Raw genomic sequence first — 22864 nt, 5'->3', positions numbered from 1 at the left:
GTTTTCATCGACTTGACAGGTGCATATGACACTGTTTGGCGACAGGGACTGATCTACGAACTACTGCAAGTTGTACCAAGTCGAGAAATCGTAAATCTAATATCTAGCATGCTTAATGAACACTACGACAACCACACGACGTACACGCAACAGTATGCAGCACGCCCCCCGACTATACTCAAGGACATATCCAGCTCACACGTAAGTAACCCACACTCTACAGCACTCCCTATCAGTTATTCTATTTCCTATTTCCTTTTTCTTTCTCAAGACTTTTGAATTTACCTGAGGACAAATGCAAGTATGAAGAGGGGAGCTCTAACAACCTACTTTCTTTAATTTCAATATGTCATACATAGCATGATACGCCTCAACAAGGATCCTGAAAACTAGCATGTATCAGCAACAACATAGACTAAGAACGAACATAGAACCTGTTAAACAAGCTACAGAATCTCAATCCACTGAACGCAACATTCTCCGCAAAACTGCGGCCCAACAATGCACCTTGATTCTATCTATACAATAGTTGGACAAAATGCTGGCATACTGCATAGATATTTGAACTTGACACCAAAACCTCAGTGACCTTTTATTCTCTAAGAACTCATCCTATTTTTAACCTCAGCTATACAATTTTTGGAATATGTGGCATTCATGGGACTATTTACTCCTTAGAGCGCCGCTTACATTTGACGGTTCAGATACACATGAACACAGAAAACTGACTGACAATTTGGCACCAATAAGATGCATTTTTGAAGAGTTCATAGCTAAATGCAAAAGCCATTACCAGATAGGGGAATACACAATGATCGACAAAGTGCTGAAACCTTTTCGACGTCATTGCAAATTTAGGCAGTATATGGCCAAGAAATCTGCCTGGTATAGAAGCAAGCTCTACTAAGGGAAACTAAGAAAATCTTTGCACCACCCTCTTTGCCACTGCACCAAGAATTCTGCTGTCACAGCTGCGACTGCAATCAAGAAGACCAGCAAGTGTCACTGTAGGGCAACTCATTGCAGATGGATTTGACCTAAATGAAAGCTGGAAAAATGAGTGGTCAACAAAAACATTAGGAACAAGCGTCCACCATCTTGATCCCACAAAGAAACCAAACGGTTTTGACCTACCAAGGAACTTCTGGTGCCGTATCAACAGGTTAAGGACTGGACATGGTTGTTGCAATTATTTCAGGTACAAGTGCAGTTGGATCAGTTCACCAATGTGTGATTGTAACTGGGAAGAATAGACGATTGAGCACCTGGTCGAACGCTGTCCTCTTCATTCGTACCCTGGCACTCCTGATGATTTGTTCGCTCTCACACCTGGTTTATCTGAATGGCTGAGAAGGATGGACTATATAAAGTTTGATTTTGCCTTGTATATATATTGTATAAAATCACCATACGATTAAATAAATAAATAGCATTATTTTTCACTTAACACGAACTCTTCCCCTGCAGAAATGTCTTAACCCGCCAGTTGTCGCTAGGATGAAAGTAATGCCAGTGGTTGTGCATTGAGGAAAATTCTCAAGGTATGATATGACGTGTTTACATAATAAATATCAAATGGTAATTCTAAATTCCCATGGAGGGAATTAGATATTTTTCCACCAATAGAGCATATCAAAAATCAGATCAAAAATTAGATGTTGGCTTTTCAGGCGTTTGCTCTATTAACCAGCATTTCGTTTTAGGTCTGATACTAGACTCGTCAGAGTGGGATGTGTCAGACCCTACCCACTGATGCTGGGGTGTATGCAGGTGAACTTATCAGAAGCCTCTTATGTGGCACAGTCTGATAACTGCATACGGGAGATAAAACTCCACAATGGAATTAATGCCCGCCTAGCAATTCCAAGTAACTGAAAGAGCGCAAGTTCAAGCGCAAACATTTTCAGAAGCCATGGTTTGAATTAGTCTTATCTTCTATAAATATGGTTCTATATTATCAGTTTGTTTATCTTGTGTTGTTATAAATACTAACGCACTTTTCATACCCAAGTTCTCATACCCAAAGAAATTCAAGTACATTTGTATTATTTTTTTATTTTTCCTTTGTCATTCTAGTAACTTCTGTTCAGTATTTATGTTGAGCAATGTTTCATCACGATTTCAGCTTGAATTGTGAAATACATTGAGGGCATGTGTTTATTTTCTTACTGTTTACTACGTTACTACCATGTTTCTTTTCAATAATCACTGTAAAGCTGAAATGTAATATATATTTTCATGGGATTGGTATGTATTCATTTGGCTATAAATCGCATTTCTTTAATCTTAAACAATACTTCCTTTGATATGCAACTGGAAATTAACATACTGATAAAATTACATCCATATTTTAACTTTATTCTTTCACGGTCAGAATGACCACGTGCACCTATTCGAGTGACAAAATGTCATGTGGCCACTCTATGGTTAAGTTCTCAACTTGTTAAATAAGAAAAAAGAGCTAATAACCGTCAAGGAGGGAAAGCTCACGTAGATAAGACACCACATGAGAAGTGAATGACATGAACTTCTCCAACTCCTCATTGCGAAGAAAACTGAAGGACAACGATCTATGGGGAGACTGAGAAATTCCTGGCTTAAAATCTTGCGCCAGTGGTAAGGAAGAACTTTTATCATAACTGTATGTGATCACAGTCCATTGGATCGCCAACCTTTGTCGGAGACTGCGTCCTAAGAAGAATATGTGCAAGCATTGCCATACTATACCTTGGAAAATCCCACTGCTGCATGATTAAGTTGCACCTGCAAATGTTTATGTGGTCCCAGTTATTTTGAAGAAACATGCAGTTTTTTCAGAATATGTAGAGTGCATAGGTAATAAATTTAATATTATTCCAGATTAATCGTAATGAGTGTTTTATCATTCAACTCTTTACTTGTCTTGCACCATATGTCAACAACACACTATTATTTTATAAATTTTATCTATTATAATTTATGTCTTGCCTTAACTTTATGATTTTGACTGATTGTCTCTAGCAAGACAAACTAAAATATATGTAACTTTTTTAGGTTAAAATAAATTTATTGAATAGATGGAAACCTTTTAGCTCTTGTTTTACATTATATGTAGAGTGCTTCATAAATGTAGTTCAAGATAAGATTTCATTCCAAAGCTAATATGATTATCACAACTTTGGCAAAGAATGGTTTTACCATTGGTTGTGACAGCAAAGTCAACAGAAATATAATTTTTTTCAGTTTGGATGATAATGAAGACTAAACTGGTACCACGGTTACTCTTATAAATTACATGTTCCAAACACGGAAGGAAGATGACTGAAACAAGTCAATTCTATACTTCCCCTTTGAAAATGAGTCGTGCATTGTATAAAGTTGTAAAATTAAAGTAAAACCCCTATTTAATGTTTTTACAGGGACCTGATTTTATTAACCTTAAATGGGGGTTTACTGTAAATCAAAGTTTCAGTTTCAGCTCTTTGCCAGTATTAATATAAATTGTACCATCATACATTATTTACACAGTGACAGCAATAAAACAATGAGATATCTATCCTACACACTGCACTGTAGTTACGGTTTGTGCTTCATTTTGACAGATTTTTTTGGTGAATACAAAACTGCTTCAGTTTAAGGCTGTTCTTATGTTTTACATGATTTTGCATAAAATTTAGGAAAGATACCAAACTCGCACAAAAACGCATTAAAATCGGTATGAAACAGCAATCAGTTTGTTTAAACATTTTCACAGATGTTTTCCAAACAGCGGCTTACTCATTAGCACATATTTTCTAATTCCAATAATCTGAACATGCATATTCAGTTTCATTCTTAAAAATTATAATAGCATCACTCCAGAGGCTTGTGGCAAACATTTCCATTTTCTTACTTCAAACGCCATCACCTAACCTAGGTTCACCGCGCATGTATTATGAAAACATTTTTCAAGCTCCCTGTAGAGTACTATCTGAAATGATTCATTCTAGTAGGGAAAGGCTCTTATCAGAGCCCAATTTAACAATTATTTCTCTTAACATTGAAGGACTGTCTTCTTGTAAAGAACTTTTACATGAAATATGCCTAAAACATAACTGTGATGTTTTATGTATACAAGAAACTCCTAGGGATGTTAATCAATGACGTCCTAAAATCCCTGGAATGAGATTGGCAGTTGAACGTCCTCATGGCCAATATGGAAGTGCCATTTTCACTAAACCAGATATCAGGATTATTGCAACCTCCATCACAGATGAAAATGACATAGAAATTATTGCAACAGAATTGAGTAACTATCATTTTTTCCATTTATAAACCCCCAAAGGTAAGCTTTTCATTCAGACAACCTGATAATCTGAATTTGCAGAAAGTGTCCATCTTCGTGGGTGATTTCAACAGCCACATCATTATATGGGGTTATCCACATGATGATGAGAATGGAGAAGCTGTTATGTATTGGGCAGAATTATACCAACTGACCCTCATTCATGATAACAAACTTCCTTCATCCTTCAACAGTGGAAGGTGGAAACGTGGATATAATCCAGACCTTATTTTTGTGAGTGAGCGGATTGCCCATCAGTGTGTTAAATCTGTCTGCCTTCCTATTCCTAACACACAACATCGTCCCATAATGTGCCAGATATTAGCCGCAGTCAGACCACAGAGTGTTTACTTTAAGAGAAGATATAATTTCAAAAAGGCAAACTGGGAATGTTTCACTTCCTCTTTAGATAAAAAGATGAGTATGATCAGTCCCGTACAAGAGGCATATGACCAATTTATTGATGCCATTAGATTGTGTTCTAAAGAAGCCATTCCAAGAGGATGCAGAACTAATTACATCCAAGGTCTTTGCCAGGAAACATCTGCCCTACTGAAAAACTACTTCAATTTGTATGAAAGGGATCCTTTTAGTGCTGAAACTATTGCAAGCGGACAACAACTTCTCTCTGCTATTTCAGAGACTAAATGAGAACAGTGGTTAAAATTGATAGAAGAGGTTAACATGGATAGGAGTAGTCAGAAGGTCTGGAGGCTACTCAGGCGTCTCAGTAATGATCCTAATAAAGCATCATCTGTTTGCAATGTATCTGCAAACCAAATTGCTCACCAACTCATCCAAAATGGCAAGTATGTAAACTCCAGTTCTAAAACAAAAGTGGATGCTCCTAAGACAAAATTCATACCACAGACCAGTATGCTTTCTAATCCCTTTACCATGACAGAACTGAATGAGGCTATAAATATCAGCAAAAACGAAAAGGCTCCTGGTGTAGATGAAATCTGTATTCAACAAATCAAGAATTTTGGACCTGTTACTAGAAAATGGGTACTAAATCTGTTTAACAATTGCATTCGAACATGCAGAATACCCAAAATTTGGAGGAAATCTAGAGTTATAGCATTCCTCAAACCAGGAAAAGATTCACATGATCCTAAAAATTACAGACCAATTTCCTTGCTCTGTCATTTATTCAAGATCTTAGAACAAATGATTCTGGTAACGCTTACGAAAATAGTTGAACCACTTTTGATCCCAGAACAAGCTGGTTTTAGAAGAGGGAAGAACTGCACATCACAAATCCTCCATTTGACCCAATATATTGAAGATGGTTTTGAAAATCGGAAAATAACTGGAGCAGTCTTCATCGACCTAACTGCGGCCTATGACACAGTCACCAAATTCTGTTGAGTAAACTTTATAAGATGACAAAAGACAAGAAGCTGACTGAATTTCTTCGATGTCTTCTTGAAAATCGAAGATTCTTTGTAGATTTCCAAGGGCGACATAGTTGTTGGAAGAACCTCAGGAATGGCCTACCCCAAGGTAGTGTTTTGTCTCCAATATTATTTAATATTTACACAAATGATCAACCCTTGCCAAAAGGAACAAAAAGCTTCATTTATGCAGATGATCGAGCTATTGTCACCCAGGGTGATCAGTTTGAGAGTGTTGAACGGAGACTAATGGAAACCTTAGATGAACTGAGTCCATACTACAGAGAAAACCATCTAAAGCCTAACACCTCAAAGACGCAAGTTTGCAGTTTTCACTTAAAGAATATGCAGGCAAGAAGAAAACTGAAGATCTGGGAAGGTGCTCTCTTGGATCATTGCTCAACACCTAAATATCTAGGGGTGACTCTGGATCGTGCACTCGCATATGAACAACATTGTCTTAACACGAAACTCAAAGTATCTACGCGAAATTCCATTCTTCGCAAGTTATGCGGTACCAGCTGGGGAATACAAGCTCAAACAATGAGAACTACTGCTTTAGCACTGAGCTACTCTGCAGCAGAATATGCATGCCCTGTTTGGTATAGATCATGTCATGCCAAACAGGTGGATATTGCTTTAAATGAAACTTGCCGGCTTATAACTGGTTGCCTAAGATCTACACCTTGTGATAAGGTATATTGCTTGGCTGGCATTGCTCCCCCAGATATTAGATGTCAAGTAGCTGCCAAACGTGAAAAATCTAAAGTAGACATTTTGCAAACACATCCATTACATGATTATCAACCTGCTCAACAACTATTGAAATCGAGGAGAAGTTTTCTTCATTCTACTGAGTGCCTTTCCGAGTCACTTCAATCATCAAGACTAACTTCCTGGAGATCCAGAAACCTTCATCTCATTGGATGGATGGATCCTTCTGAAACTCTTCCAGCCGGTTATGAAGAGTCGTGGTCTACATGGAAGAGTCTGAACAGGCTACGGTCTGGGGTAGGTCGATCTAAGAACAATATGAAGAAGTGGGGTCTATCTGAAGAGTCAACCCTCTGAGCCTGCGGAGAACAAACCATGGCGCACCTCCTTAGTTGCGACTCCTGCCCTCTCGTTTGCACCATGCAAGATTTAGTGAAGGCCACACCAAATGGTCGAGATCTTGCCAAATTCTGGTCCGATATGGTACAATTGTTATTTCGAATGTACCTCTAGTATGTTTTTTTTAACCAGTTAGCCTATTTAATTATTTCTCTTTTAACTAACAATTTATATGATGTATTGCTTCTGATACAAATAAATAAATAAATAAATAAATATAAATTTACATGCGAACAGACTTTCTGAAATTTAACAAGACGAGAAAGTACATAACCTAACCTCTGAAATTAGTTATGCACACCAATGTATCTTGAGGAGAAGTATCACACTATTTTATTTCAGTACATAGTATTAAAATCAAGCAATCATTTACTTCAGCCTCTATTTCTAAGTGGTTAAGAACTGCTGGCATTGCACTTATTGCAAAAATATGTTATCCCAATGTATTTTTTTAATTCTTTTTTTTTTTTTTATGCTATTTGTTCAGGGCATTGACCTCGAACGATCTTTTGCCCCTACTGGCACCATATGTTATGAACTTGCGTGTGTAATTGTAATTGAAGAAGTGTCAAGTGTTGAATGTGAGGAAAGGAACGTTAAGGATGTCACAAACACCCAGTCCCCAGGCCAGGGATATTAATCATTTACAATTAAAAAACCCCTGACCCGGCCAGGAATCAAACCCGGGGCCGCCGGGTGACAGACGGACGCGTTGCCCCCTACACCGCGGGCCCAGACTATCCCGATGTTTGTTTACACCAGTCAAAGACTCGTGAGTTGTGACCAGTCTCGCTCAAGATAGACTCGCTCATGCGTAGCGAAGAATTGATACACAAAATTGCATTCAATACAAATGCTTGAGTAGAGTGCATAAATATTGATAACGGATAAAAACTAACACGTCCGAAGTTGCCCGTAACAATGGATGAACCAGTAAAAGGGTTCTCATTGTAACCGAAGGATAGTGCACAGATTAATGTAGGAATTTTCGAAGGTTATACAACATTGTCATTAAAACAGGGGTTCTCTCCTACTTCAGCGGCCGCAGTCGAATGTGTATCCAAGTCTGATATCTCACTTGAGCCCTAAGTGCCTGAGCTCTAAATTCCTCTTCTGGCTTGAATCATCCTTAGCAAGCTTATGACGCCTTTTTCATAGGTTCTTAATGCCCCATAACCAAAACAAATAGAAATAAATATTTGAGAATTGTAAAATTTCCTTAATGCTGAATGCGGGTTTTGGCCAATTGTGAATTACGTTAAATCGAATATAAAATTGCATCGCTCTTATAGAATAATTTTCGGGACTGGAAATTTCTTCCGTTAAACGCGGGTTTACGCTAAATCGAGGTCACGCAAAAACGGGGTTATACTGTATGTACTGTAGTACAGTGTGAAATACGTAATATTAAACTAAATATTTAAATTTACATCAAAAGAAATTCATGCAAAACATTCCTGCTGATGTGTCTTGTCAATACTTGCCATTTCTTTGTGTATGTAGTATTAGAAAATGAAACCGTATAAAATGCAGGCTCTACTGTAACTATATTAACTTATGCAATTTTGAAATTTAGTCACTTCAGAAAGTCCCCCCCACCCCCCTCCCATTCCAAATTTGCTTTACGTCGCAGTGAACAGATAGCTCTTATGACAATGATGGGATTGGAAAGGGCCAGGAGTGGGAAGGAAGTGGCCGTGGCCTTAATTATGATACAGCCTCAGTATTTGTCTGGTGTAAAAATTGGAAACCACAGAAAACCATCTTCGAGGCTGCCGACAGTGGGGTTCAAATCCACTATCTCTCAAATGCAAGCTCACAGCTGCAAGACCCTAACCGCACGGCCAACTCACTTTGTACTTCAGTAAATGATAATCATATTCAGTAGTTCGTGGGCAAAGTTTAAAAAACAAAAAAGAGGAATCAAAATACTCTTGCAGATATTATACTTCTGTAATTAAAAAAAAAAAAAAAATTGAAAAAAAGGTAAATAACTTCCAACCCTGAAGAAAAAGGATGCAATAAAATATGATATATAACTAGAATGTGAGAGGACAAATTTTGCAACATAATATGAATGTGAGGAGCCTCCGTGGCTCAGACGGCAGCGCATCGACCTCTCACCACTGGATACCATGGTTCAAATCCCGGTCATTCCATGCCAGATTTGTGCTGGATAAAGCAGAGGCGGGACAGGTTTTTCTCCGGGTACTCCGGTTTTCCCTGTCATCTTTCATTCCAGCAACACACTCTGATCTCATTTCATAGAATCTATTAGTCATTACTATATCACTTTGGGAGTGGTGACCCCAACGTAATAATACCTATATATGATTCATTAATTCCATCCCTGAACGGTCAATGACTGGAAAACAGGTTGTAGGTTTTCAATATGAATGCATCAGCTAGAACTTACGTTCTTATCTGCTGTACCCTGACTGTTGACTAGCTCATCAAGCTCCGACTGCAGCTGGCGTTTTCCTCGTTCAAGTTCTTCCACCTTCTCGCTAACTTCATCAAGCTCCCTCGTCAGGGACAGGACACGAGTTTCCTTTTCTCGTGCTTCTCTTTCAGCTGCATCCCTCTCCTGAGCATATTGCTGAGATACTGCCTATACAAAAAATACAGAAATTATTCTCAAGAATTTAATGAACATCCTACTTTTGTAGCACATAACACTGTTCAACACTTACCTTTTCCTCTGCCAGAACTTTGTCAAAGTTACGCTGTTTCTTTTCGAGTTCCAATACTTTTGCTCTTTGGGCCTCTAAGTCAATATTTGAGTCCTCTAATTCTGCCTGCAATTTCTTCTTTGATTTATCTAATTTGTCATTTGCTGCCTGCAGCTCTTCTACTTGGTGTTGCAAAGCTTCAATGTCCTGAAAGTTATAGATGTGAATAAAATGCAATCACAGGGATATACTATTGAATATTTTCAGAAGAAAACACTAATCTAAAAATTATCAACTTTGTGTAGGATTTTTATAAAAACTTCTATATACCTTTGCCATTTTCTTTTTTAGTTCTTCAAGCTGATTCACTTGCTCTGCTTCTTCTTCAATACGTTTTTTGGCTTCCTGTAACTGCAGAGTGATTGCTGCAATTTGCTTTTCTAAGTTATGTTTAGCTTCCTCCTCTTCTTCCAACTGCTCATGCAGGGCTTCCTTCTCACTTTCAAGTTGTCTCAGTTTAGAACTAAGAGCTAGCTTTTGTCTAGTTTCTTCTTCTAACTGTGTCTACAATAAACAAAGAACAAATTATTAACATACAACATGAATACTTTGTAAACAAATTTATCTTTTTGCATAATACTGTATATTCTCTTCTTCCAACATAGTAAATATCGATGTTACCTGCACTTCGGATAAGTGAGTCTCCATAGTGGCTGCACTCTTGACAGCAGCTGATGCTTTCAGTTCTGCCTCCTCTAGTTGAGTAGATATGGCATCCATCTCTAGCTGAAGTTTGGCAGCTTTCTCAGCCAGGTCTGCTCGTACTCTCTCCAGTTCTGCTGCCTTGCTTTGCAACTCTACCAGCTGGCTCTCTGCCTGCTTGCGTCTCCTATCGCTCTCTTGCCGGCTTGCACCCACAGATCTCAACTCTGTTGTGAGGTCTGCGTTTTCTGCTTCTAATTGCTGTTTTGCCTTCTCTAACCCTATCTTTGCCTGCAATTAAAACACAAACCCGCTATAATTAACTTTCGAACAAAATATTTTTAAAGCTCCATGAATCTATAAATGTACAATAATATGATTATCAAGTGACCCTTGTCACATGATCAGTGACAATAGTACCAGTATATGGCAACTAGGCTTGGTCTAAATAGCAAGTTTCATACAAAAATCTCCAGTGATTTTTGAGTGGTGCTAGTGGAGGAGATAGATACAAATCTATTTTGTGTCTGCCTCTATACAAAATAAACATGAGAAAAAACACAAACTGGAGCAAAAAAATAAAAAACACATACATACATAACATACTTTTCTCTTAATCTGACTAGTCTTATTAAAACATGAGACATCTTCAAAGTCAAATAATCCACATCAGTAACAATATAGGAAACCAGTACTATGCATTGACTGAACAATATAATATAATAATATAATAAGAGTTTTGTCTGTACATTTAAAAAGGACAGTATTTCTGAATCGGTCGTGTCCACAGTAACAAGGAAATGCACTTTTTAATTTTCTGTAATGTCCGTCCGTCCGTACAAATGCCTGAAGAGAATTTAATGAAAACTGGTATGCAACGTCGAGGAATTTGTCGCTACAATCTAGGTTATAAATAATTATTCACTACTGCTACTGCTTGGATCTTACTATCTTGTCTCTTGTTAGTTACCAGCGTTTCTAGTCCGAATGTTATAATTGGTATGAAATACTGTTTATATATTGTTAATTGCGTTCTCTTGGGTACTTTGTCATCCCATAAAAGCTCTCTGATTTGATGATAAAATGTTGTACCTTTACTTAGTTATTTATTTCAGGGATTTCATTACTTCCATTAATAATGCTACCCAGATATGTAAACTGTTCTACATTCTCTAACCGTTCACCATCTATGTTCACTTGGCTTCTCTTTTTCTCTTTTCCACAGTGCACGACTACAGTTTTCTTTTTACATTACCATTGCTTCAGATTTTCATTCCAAATGTCCAGTCTCCTTTGTACTTCCTTTTCTCCCTTGATTCTGCTTGATTATCCAGCAATTTTTTTGTTTCCATGGGGGGTTCACCAGGTTATTGCTTCTTCTGTTTACCATAGCCATGGATACTGTCACATGAGATTGCAGAAAACTCCAAGTTGGACTAAACTGAATGCCGACAATGTATTGTTGGCCTCTGAAGATGAAAGTGTCCAAGTACAAGCATGGAACAACCGCCTTCCAGAAGTCGGCCTACATCTCAAGTTAAAAAAAAAAAAAAAATACCTGACTAAAAGTCTAAACGATTTGGATACCATCAAAATCAATCAAAACCAATTACAAGGATTTACATACCTTGGCTCAACAATTAGTACTAATGGAATAATAACTTAAAATCTCAAACTGCCTGAGCAGAGCATGGTTTAAAATAATGACATTCTGCGACTGGTGTACTCTGGAACAGGAACATTCTACATAGGCTCAAGCTGAAAGTATAGTGCTCTGCAGTCCACGCAGTTGCCCTTTATGATGTTGAATGCTGGCCCTCATTCAAAAAAAAAAAAAGTGGGATGAAGACTTGTGGTCATAGAAATAAAAATACTCAGGTGGAAATCTGGCCTGACACTTCATGGTCATGTCACAAATGTGAAGGTCACAAACAATGTGGAATGGCACAAATTGCTGAAAAGATGAGAGAAACCATCTATGCTGGTACTGGGCAGAAGCAGAAGCAGCAACAGTCGCAACAACTGATTCTGCTTTGCAAATACCTGTATATGGAAAATGGCCAGTAAGACAACCAAGGCAGTGTTGGCTTTATACCCTGCACAAGAATCTCAAGGTTACAGGAGAGCATTCTGATCAGGCACACAATTGTGTCAAGTGGTGATGGATACTCAAAACAGCAGACCCTGCTAGCATGTGCGGCAAACGAAGAAGAAAAAAAGACAACTATATAGAGTATTTTATTTCAGTCTTAGACAAGTATAAATTTTACCCTTAAAAATAGATAGCAATAAAACCATACATTTACATGAAAATTAAATGTAAGTAGAGTTATGTAACCAGCCAAATTAAAACAACTGCAAAGTGTCAAAGATATCTTCATTCTTGATGTGGGAAGTGTGAAATAAGGAAAAGATTTATTTAAATGCAGAGGATAATGCAAAAGTAAGCCTATCAAGTTCCATTTGTCATACTGAGGTTGTCTTGTACATATGAATCTTTTACATTTTGTCACAATGAGCACAAACACCCAACATCTCTGATGAAGCTGGGAAGAGGATATGAGCTTGTCAGATACATCATCATCACTCTCCTCCTTTCTCCTTATCTAGCTCCTACTGGGTCGGGGCATTTAAGGCACTTCACCTTCCTCTTTCCTTCCACCATTCTTCTTCAGTCATTTTGTCCCAGTCCAGATTTCTTCTTCTTTGCGCACACACTCTCTCAAACTTCATCGCCATCTGTTCTGGTGCCTTTTCTTTTTTGTCAGATATACAGGAAATAAATCTTGAAGAAATGGGACTGATGCATGGAGATGACAGAGAGTGAAAATCTGGAGTCTGTATCAGTCTTTCTTTTTTCATGGTTGTTGCCTATAATTCTGTTGCTCCCTCTACCCACACTAGCCTGATGAAGTGTTTTATCCTTTGTGGTAAAATCCCTCACATCTTCCTGTCTCTCAGGTATGTATATTGCAAGATTAGAAAGTCTGAAATAAGCATGTCTTGCATCAGGATAAAATAATACTCCATGAATGACGTGATAATAAATAGCTTTGATGGTTTAACCAGACAAATTTGATGATTTTTTGTTAACCATGCTGCTCATCATCAATTAAGTTCTATACTGTTTAAATTGGCAAAGATCATTTACACAGAGCAAGTTCTCCACAAGTCATTAACGACATGCTAGAACATGATAAAACTGCTAAGCACGCATGCTGTTGATGAAAATCATCCATATTAAAAAATTTAGAAAATATGTATTGAGCATGTACTGAAGTTCCTTTAAATCTTAATAACCACACTAAAGGAGAACTAGTCCACCTGGTGGCCGTAATCATTAAACCACTGAAGTCTGAGAGGTCTAACGCCGAGATTGGACGGTTCAAGTTCCGTTGGTCAAAAAAAATTTCACCGTAGGAATGTTGGCCGGCAGGGTAGAGGAGGTGGTGGTATGCAATTTCTAATCACTAGATTGCACGCCAAAATCCTGGATTAAATTTCAAACCTCTCCGCAGTGCTCATATGGAGTGATGGCATATGGCACTGTTGATGGTGATTCGTCCAACGGATGGGAACGTTAGGCCTTGAGCAGACCCTTTGGTGCTATTAGACAGGAGTATGCTATGTGCCGGCACCGGGTTTCACCCTCTCCCTACTATCATATATCACATAATTCATTTCATCTCATTAAGTCCTTTGATGAGGTTGACGTAAGGAAGGGCATCCGGTCATAAAAACCCGCCACGACAGTTTCATCTCACCTGATACCAACCCCGTAGAAAAAAGGACAAGGGTTGAACAAATAATCACACCAAAGGAGAACTGCAGCACGCAGTTTGCAAGGAATTATTGACAAATTCAATCCAGGAATTTAATGACTGCTTTATGAGGGCATATGTTAATTAGGACAGATTTCCCGGGGGAAATGCAAGAAAGTGATATTTCAAGGACTGATCAATGTAGGCATCATGAATCTAAATTTAAATGGGAATACATGAAATCAAAACAATTGATTATGCATCATGCAAGGCAATATTCTGGGAATCTACTAGATTTCTCCATTAATTAATTAATTAAATAAATAAATAAATAAATAAATAAATAAATAAATAGAATGAGGGAATGATTTTATTACCTTTTTGACAGATTCGAGTTGTTCATTGATGGCTGCCAGTTCCTGACTGTGTTTGTGCCTCATATCAGCAAGGCTTACTTCGTGGACTGACGTTTCTTCTTCCAATGTTTTCTTCAGTGTCGCTAGTTCCTAAAATATACAAATCTAGATATAAGCAAGTTGCTCAGAGAAACACATAGGTCACATAACATTCCACCAACTATAATCATACACAAATCTAAATTGAAGAAGTAATAATGAATAAGGAGTTCAAACAGTTAGGAATTACTTCATCTCTGGGGGCGTAAACACTCACCAATGAGACTTCCTAAATGTTGATTAGCAAAGAAAGAGAAGAGAAGAAACTAGAGATTTGACACTTAAATACTATTAATAATAGATCTTCTCTCATATTAAAACACTATCACATATTACAAGGACATCTCTAGAGGGAAGATTGATAGGCATGCTTTTCTATAATGAGGGAAAATAAGGATTTGTAGTGAATGATATACATCTTCCATTTGAGGCTCTCTTTATATAGAAGAGCACAAAATCCTATAGAATATGTAAACTATTAGTACAATATATAATACAAAGTATTTTATTGATTTATTTAAATACACATGTTTCTTCCAAATACTAGAGATGCCAATGATTATATTATCAAATTTAGGAAACCTATCTAAGAAATATCAACCACAGTATGTAATATAGAATGTTCCATAGCCTTAACATATTAATTACCACACTACATTTGCCCCCTGCCCCAACTTAAGTGCCATTTTGATTGAAAAACTGTTTCTCCTTATTTCCTGATTTTATTGTGCATGTGTACTGGCAATAAACTATAAACGAGGCAAAAATATTAATACCGAGCTCGATAGCTGCAGTCATTGAAGTGTGGCCAGTATCCAGTATTCGGGAGATAGTAGGTTCGAACCCCACTGTCGGCAGCCCTGAAGATGGTTTTCCGTGATTTCCCATTTTCACACCAGGCAAATGCTGGGGCTGTACCTTAATTAAGGCCACGGTTGCTTCCTTCCCACTCCTAGCCATTTCCTGTCCGCCAAAAGACCTATCTGTGTCTGTGCGACGTAAAGCAAAAAAATTAATATTCAGGGGCTCACAAGTGCCAACCCGCCAGATTACTTTTGGTCATTACAAGCACTTAAAATAAAACTGCACTGGCAATTGTTTAGTCTTTCGAGGGAAATTGGTGTGAAAACTTCAAGCCACATTGTTTGCTTACTTTCACTATGTCAAAGTCTATTGTGTGTTAGTGTCTGAAATTGAGTGAATACTTAGATGCAACACGGAAGCTGGCTGTCTGCAGACCCAAAACCGAATGTCACAGCTCACCGCTGTCGAGTGCGGCCTTCGGGGCACAGACTTGCTTCGCTCCATTGGCCGGTGAAGACTGGCCGCAAACTAGAATTTCTTAGGCCACCGAACACAGACTCTCACCCGGCTCCACGGGTCCCTTCACTATCCATTAACACATCTCGTGACTGAAAAAAATAATTTGTTCGAATTTCCAATTTCACCTTGGTCATTACTAAGTAAATATCATACTGACGACCCCATTGGGTCAGTAACGTCACACATTGTGTCATTTTGTAAGTGTTCTATTGTACGTTGCCGACCGAACTGGACGACAGTGTTAAGTCATCGGATTACCAAAGAGTCCCTTGAAATACCGTGGTTCATTTTTTCCACACTAGAATGTGTCAAGTTAGTATAAGAATTCGATTTCACATTACCTAGCAACCCGCTGTTGTCGGCCCAATCGGACCGGCGTAGGTATTAATACATGCTTATATTGCCGGTCTAATCAGATCCCCATGGCAGCTAACAAGTTTTATCATCTAAGGCTATGGCCACATACTAAGATGCTTGCTAGGTACTTAGCATTTGGGTGGTCACTTGGATAAGTAACCCAAGCAAACAAATAAACAAACAATGGAGAACATTCAAGAGCAGAAGCAACAACGCTCAGTTATCTGGTGTATCCTAGCGAACAAACGTGCGTTTTGCCTGCATTGTTAACCAGGTGGTTCACCACCCACATTAAGAGCGAATCAATGGTCTTTAGACATTTGATTACAAAGACAAGTTTTGAATTACTTTCCACGCAGTCAGCATTTATAACATTGGTATTAACATCCCTGTTGTAAGATCTACATCCCACCCTCGTTGGAACTTTCAGAAAGCTGACTGGGATTTGTATACCAATTACACTGATGCCAGCATTAATGGGCTACACCAACACCTGAGAACTATGACTGATTTTTTGGTTTAAGCAAATCAGCTGTCAAAAGAAGCATTCTTAGAGGTTTACGCAAAGACTATGCCCCTGGCTGGAGTGAAGAAACATCTCACTTAAGTTGTGAATTTGATAAGAACAGTAGCCATGAAAAAACTATTGAATTGTTGAAATCCTTGGACAATGCTAGAAGAGAGAAATGGCACAAGACTGTTGGAAACTTGAACTTTACCCTTTTAAGTAGGAAAGAATGGTCCCTAATAGAAAAATTGGTTTCAACATCTGTACCAGCAAGAAAGCATTCTTCTATCAACATAGAATCCATAGCTTATTTCTACATCCAAGACAGAGACAAAAGGTTTAGCAGACAGGTACGATCGGAATTCAACAAGTTGAAACGAGAAATCCAATTGCACTCATTTTATTCACGACCATTCTCTTCAGAAGAGATACAACATGCATTGGATGCTCTTCAGACTGGAAAAGCAGTAGGATTTGATGGTGTATATCTCGAGTTTCTCAAGAAATGTGCTCCGGCTACGAAACGATGGCTTGCAAACTTTTTCAGCTCCATTTTAAAATCCGGACGTTTACCATCATCTTTCAAGAAGTACAAAATCATTGCAGTACTGAAGCTAGGAAAAGACCCCCAGCTGCCTCAAAGTTACAGGCCAATTGCCTTACTCAGTGTCACCTATAAATTACTTGAAAGACTCTTACTGAATAGAACTGCTCCTGCAATTGAGGATGCGATTCCTGTCGAACAAGCTGGATTCAGCCCAAAACATGATTGCTCAGATCAAGTTCTTGCCTTAACTACGTTCCTAGAAACTGGCTTTACCGAGCTCGATAGCTGCAGTCGCTTAAGTGCGGCCAGTATCCAGTATTCAGGAGATAGTGGGTTCGAACCCCACTGTCGGCAGCCATGAAGATGGTTTTCCTTGCCACTCCTAGCCCTTTCCTGTCCCATTGTCGCAATAAGACCTATCTGTGTCGATGCGACGTAAAGCAATTTGCAAAGAAAGAAAGAAAGAAAGAAAGAATGAAAGAATGAAACTGGCTTTGAGATGAAACTTAGGAGTGTCTCTGCTTTTCTGGACCTCTCAGCGGCGTATGATACCGTCTGGAGGAAAGGACTTCTTCTCAAACTCATAAAGACAATTCCTCGTCTTAAAACAGTCACTCTCATCAACAATATGTCGTGTAACAGGCAATTCCAAGTTTACAGTGAAAATGCCAAAAGCAGATTCCATTTAATAAGGATCTACCACAGTTTTATCCCCTATACTATTTAACTTGTACATTCACGATCTGCCAGAAATGGTATCCCGTAAGTTCATCTATGCAGATCTAAATTTTACAGTCCAGAAGTCCTTTGAAGAAGCAGAGAATATTTTGAATGGAGACCTTCAGAAGCTGGATGTTTATTTCAGAAAGTGGCATCTTCGACCAAGTTCTTCCAAATCTGAGGTAACCACATTTCACCTTAGCAACTTGAGGGCAAAATACCAACCTAGAGTGATGTTCAGGAACCAATATTTGAAATACAACATCTGTCCTAAGTACTTAGGAGTGATATTGGACAGAGCACTAACTTACAGCCATCATACTGAAAAAAATGGCTGCAAAACTAAAAAGCCGTTATAACCTACTCAGTAGGTTAGCCGGAACATCATGGGTTGTTCTCAGGACTACTGCTTTGGCTGTCGTAAACTCTCCAGCTGAATACTGTGCAGGAATATGGTTGAAGAGCTCCCACTGCCAAATGACTGATATCCAACTCCGCCAGACAATGAGGATAATCACTGGCACTCTTCAATGCACTCCATCTCAGTGGCTACCTGTACTGGGTAATATTGTTCCCCCTCACATCAGGAGACAGCAAGCTCTTGTCTGTCTGTGGCATAGAATAATGAAGAATGATGGTCTCCCAATCCAAATCACTACATCCACGTTGAAATCATGGAAACCAGTGTACAGGATGTCTATACAACTTACCTGAACTCGGTTTGACCCCCAAAATATATGGAAGAATGAGTGGTCTAAATCTCCACCTCGTGGTCTGATTGAAATCCATGACCCCACTATAAAACTAACTGGATTTCATCTTCCTTGGACTAGATCCTAATGGGTGGGTAGGAGATGGGGATCTGCGCCCAGATGGCCATCACTTAAACCGCAGTGGTACATATAAGTTAGGAAACTTGTTTAGAAGGGTTATAGGCAAGTACATTCAAGGAAACGGGGTGGCCTAGGGAGCGGTGTTAAGCGAACAGGGAACTGGAAATCAAGTAGGGATGACATAAAAATGTTAGTGCTCAACTGTAGAAGCATTGTAAAGAAAGGAATGACTTAAGTAATTTAATAGATATATACTTACCAGATATTGTAATAGGAGTTGAATCATTGCTGAGAAATGATATAATGGATGCAGAGATATTCTCACGGAACTGGAGTGTGTATCGTAGAGATAGGATAGGAATGGTAGGAGGGGGAGTATTCATTCTGGTGAAAGAAGAATTTGTTAGCTACGAAAAAGTTAAGGATGAAGAACATGAAATTCTGGGTGTAAGGCTCATCTCTAAAGATGATAGGCAACTTGATGTCTTTGGAGTGTACAGACCGGGAAAGGGTAGCGCAGACGCTGATTCAGAATTATTTGATAAGATAATCAGCTATATTGGAAATGATATGGAAAGGAATGTGATAGTAGCAGGAGATCTCAATTTAGCAAATGCCAATTGGGAAGGTAATGTGAACGACAGGAAGCATGACCAACAAATGGCAAATAAGTTAATATGGGAAGGGCACCTGATTCAGAAAGTGATGGAACCAACTAGAGGGAAGAATATTTTGGATGTGGTGCTGATAAAACCAGACGAGCTCTATAGAGAAACCGAAGTAATAGATGGTATTATTGATCACGAAGCTCTTTTTGTCATAGTTAAAAATAAATATGAAAGAAAGGAAGGTATTAAAATTAGGACTATTAGGCAGTACCATATGGCTGATAAAACGGACATGAGGGAGTTTTTAAAAAGTAACATCGCTGGAAAATGGTAAATAAAAATGTAAACAGACTCTGGGATGGGTTTAAAGCAATTGTTGAGGAATGTGAAAATAGGTTTGTTCCTTTAAAGGTGGTAAGGAATGGTAAAGATCCACTATATTATAACAGAGAAGTAAAGAGACTAAGAAGGAGGTGCAGACTGGAAAGAAATAGAGTTAGAAATGGTTATGGAAGTAAGGAGAAATTGAAGGAACTTACTAGGAAATTGAATCTAGCAAAGAAGTCAGCTAAGGATGACATGATGGCAAGCATAATTGGGGGTCATACAAATTTCAGTGAAAAATGGAAGAGTATGTATAGGTACTTTAAGGCAGAAACAGGTTCAAAGAAGGACATTCCAGGAATCATTAACGAACAAGGGGAGTGTGTATGCGAGGATCTTCAAAAGGCAGAAGTATTCAGTCAGCGGTATGTAAAGATGGTTGGTTACAAGGATAATGTCCAGAAAAGGGATGTGAGTAACACTAAAGAAGTATTAAAATTTACCTATGATGACAATGACATTTACAGTAAGATACAAAAGTTGAAAACTAGAAAAGCAGCTGGAATTGATAAGATTTCTGGGGATATATTAAAGGCAATGGGTTGGGATATAGTACCATATCTGAAATACTTATTTGATTATTGTTTGGTTGAAGAAGCTATACCAAATGAAGAGTTGCTATAGTAACCCCTGAGTATAAAGGAAAGGGTGATAGACATAAAGCTGAAAATTACAGGCCAGTCAGTTTGACATGCATTGTATGTCAGCTTTGGGAAAGGGAGACCTCGATAGTGTTATGAGGTGGACGGTGGACAATGGTATGATAATAAACGGGGTTAAAAGTCAGGTTGTGAGTTTCACAAATAGGAAAAGTCCTCTCAGTTTTAATTACTGTGTTGATGGGATGAAAGTTCCTTTTGGGGATCATTGTAAGTACCTAGGTGTTAATATAAGAAAAGACCTTCATTGGGGTAATCACATAAATATGATTGTTAATAAAGGGTACAGATCTCTGCACATGGTTATGAGGGTATTTAGGGGTTGTAGTAAGGATGTAAAGGAGAGGGCACATAAGTCTCTGGTACCCTCACCAGGATTACTTGATTCAAGAACTGAAAAAAAAAAAAAAGCAGCAGCTCAATTTGTTCTGGGTGATTTCCGAAAAAAGAGTAGCGTTACAAAAATGTTGCAAAGTTTGGGCTGGGAAGATTTGGGAGAAAGGAGACGAGCTGCTCGATTAAATGGTATGTTCCGAGCTGTCAGAGGAGAGATGGCGTGGGAGGACATCAGTAGACGAATAAGTTTGAGTGGTGTCTTTAAAAGTAGGAAAGATCACAATAAAGTTGGAATTCAAGAGGACAAATTGGGGCAAATATTCGTTTATAGGAAGGGGAGTTAGGGATTGGAATAACTTACCAAGGGAAATGTTCAGTAATTTTCCAATTTCTTTGCGATCATTTAGGAAAAGGCTAGGAAATCAACAGACAGGGAATCTGCCACTTGGGCGACTGCCCTCAATGCAGATCAGTAGTGACCGATTGATATCTGGTCACGACTGAACAGAATTTGATGTGGGACTGCCCAAACTAGTGCAACCTTACATTAGTGGTGCTGGATAGACTTGCCTCGTGATGACCGTGGATATGTAGTGCAAACCATCAAGCATATCTTACAGGAGTGCCCTCTACATATGTATCCTGGGTCCTTGGAAGACTTCATACAGCCAATCCAGAAGCAATTGAATGGATTAAATATCTACCAATCCATATTTAAAGTTATTTTCCTTTTGGTCCTAATGCTGTAAATTATATATATTGTATACATTCTTTTATTTTCACTGTCTTGTATGCATCATATGCTAATAATAATAATAATAATAATAATAATAATAATAATAATAATAATAATAATAATAATAATAATAATATTAATAGTCATATTTTGAGCAAAGTTATAGATGAAGCAACAACAAAAGCAGGTGAGGACATGGAGAATTTGTAGATATTACTTCATTCAATGGACAGAAAGACCTTTTTTAATGAACAAATTCCCTGCAACTGGTCAGTAACTTGGAGCAAAGTCATTCAAATAGAAAGAAAAAAGAAAAAAGTACCAAGAAACATTGCTCTAAATTTCCACGACAGTTTTCCAATTAGCAACATGAAAGAATGTTCTCTTGTGCAACTTTCTTATAAATGAGGTGGTGCTGTCTAATGGGTTTAGATTTATATCACATTAGTTCTGCTCTCCAGATTAACAAGACTTGAAGAAAATTTATTTTATTTATTTATTTATTTTTTTTTTTTTGCTAGGAGCTTTACGTCGCACCGACACAGACAGGTCTTATGGCGACGATGGGATAGGAAAGGCCTAGGAGTTGGAAGGAAGCGGCCGTGGCCTTAATTAAGGTACAGCCCCAGCATTTGCCTGGTGTGAAAGTGGGAAACCACGGAAAACCATCTTCAGGGCTGCCGATAGTGGGATTCGAACCTACTATCTCCCGGATGCAAGCTCACAGCCGCGCGCCTCTACACGCACGGCCAACTCGCCTGGTGAAGAAAATTTAAAATTAACCCAAACTGTGCAACAATCATCAGAAAACTATAATAAACAAGACTAATCAAAGCAAAGATGAAGACAAGAGGGAAGAATTACTGCAGGAAATTTATTTTAAAGCAAGTTATAGCAAGGAATGTGCCACCTGCAGAGATTTGTCGCCAGATCTGTGAAGCTATTTTTGTGAAGTTTTTCAGTCTGTCAAAACCAATTTAGTATTAAAAGTTAGAAAATACCTGAAAAAAAAAGAACATTTCATAACATATTACACCAGTAAAAGATGTGATTAGAGTATTAAAAGGCATGAAAAAGGAGAAATGTGAAAACCTTTTCCACAGGGGCTTATTAAATAAAAATGGTGTATCAAAAGGTGTATAAAACACCTGACAATAAATATAAAAATGTCTGCAGTGGGGCCCCATAAAAGTACCAGCACATTATTGCAGATCACACACTTTCAAAAACAAATGTCAGCTGAAGCCTTATATCTCAAACCAGTGGGTTAAACGATGTTTTCTGGTTACACTCTTCGACCAGTGAATTTGGAGGTTAAACTCTGCCATGTGCGAGAGAAATGACTTGACAGTCATCTTGAATGCGACAACACTTCGATCAACTCGAGTCAAAACTCGAAGGTGCGAGTTTCAACATACGCATCACAAATAAAAGATGTGGATGCCTGTCC

At 38.3% G+C, this 22864-nt stretch overlaps 1 protein-coding gene across 3 annotated transcripts in view; it reads right to left on the bottom strand.

Annotated features, from left to right (window-relative positions):
* zip (myosin heavy chain 10) overlaps positions 1-22864 on the bottom strand; it is a 458974-nt gene that overhangs the window by 86485 nt on the left and 349625 nt on the right. For all 3 annotated transcript variants that reach the window (XR_010860546.2, XM_067149903.2, XM_067149904.2), the window contains exons 21-25: positions 14326-14454; positions 10167-10478; positions 9816-10049; positions 9507-9692; positions 9230-9424 (exon numbers count right to left, since the gene is read on the bottom strand). Coding sequence is in view for 2 of the 3 variants with exons in the window: in XM_067149903.2 (XP_067006004.1) it covers positions 9230-9424; positions 9507-9692; positions 9816-10049; positions 10167-10478; positions 14326-14454 (1056 nt within the window). In the remaining variant the exon portion in view is untranslated. The remainder of the gene's footprint in view (positions 1-9229; positions 9425-9506; positions 9693-9815; positions 10050-10166; positions 10479-14325; positions 14455-22864) is intronic.

The sequence above is a fragment of the Anabrus simplex genome, chromosome 6 (genome assembly GCF_040414725.1).
Source record: "Anabrus simplex isolate iqAnaSimp1 chromosome 6, ASM4041472v1, whole genome shotgun sequence".
Classification (NCBI taxonomy): Eukaryota; Metazoa; Arthropoda; class Insecta; order Orthoptera; family Tettigoniidae; genus Anabrus; species Anabrus simplex.
The sequence above is the reverse complement of the archived record's forward strand: the minus strand, read 5'-3'. Positions and strand labels throughout refer to the sequence as shown.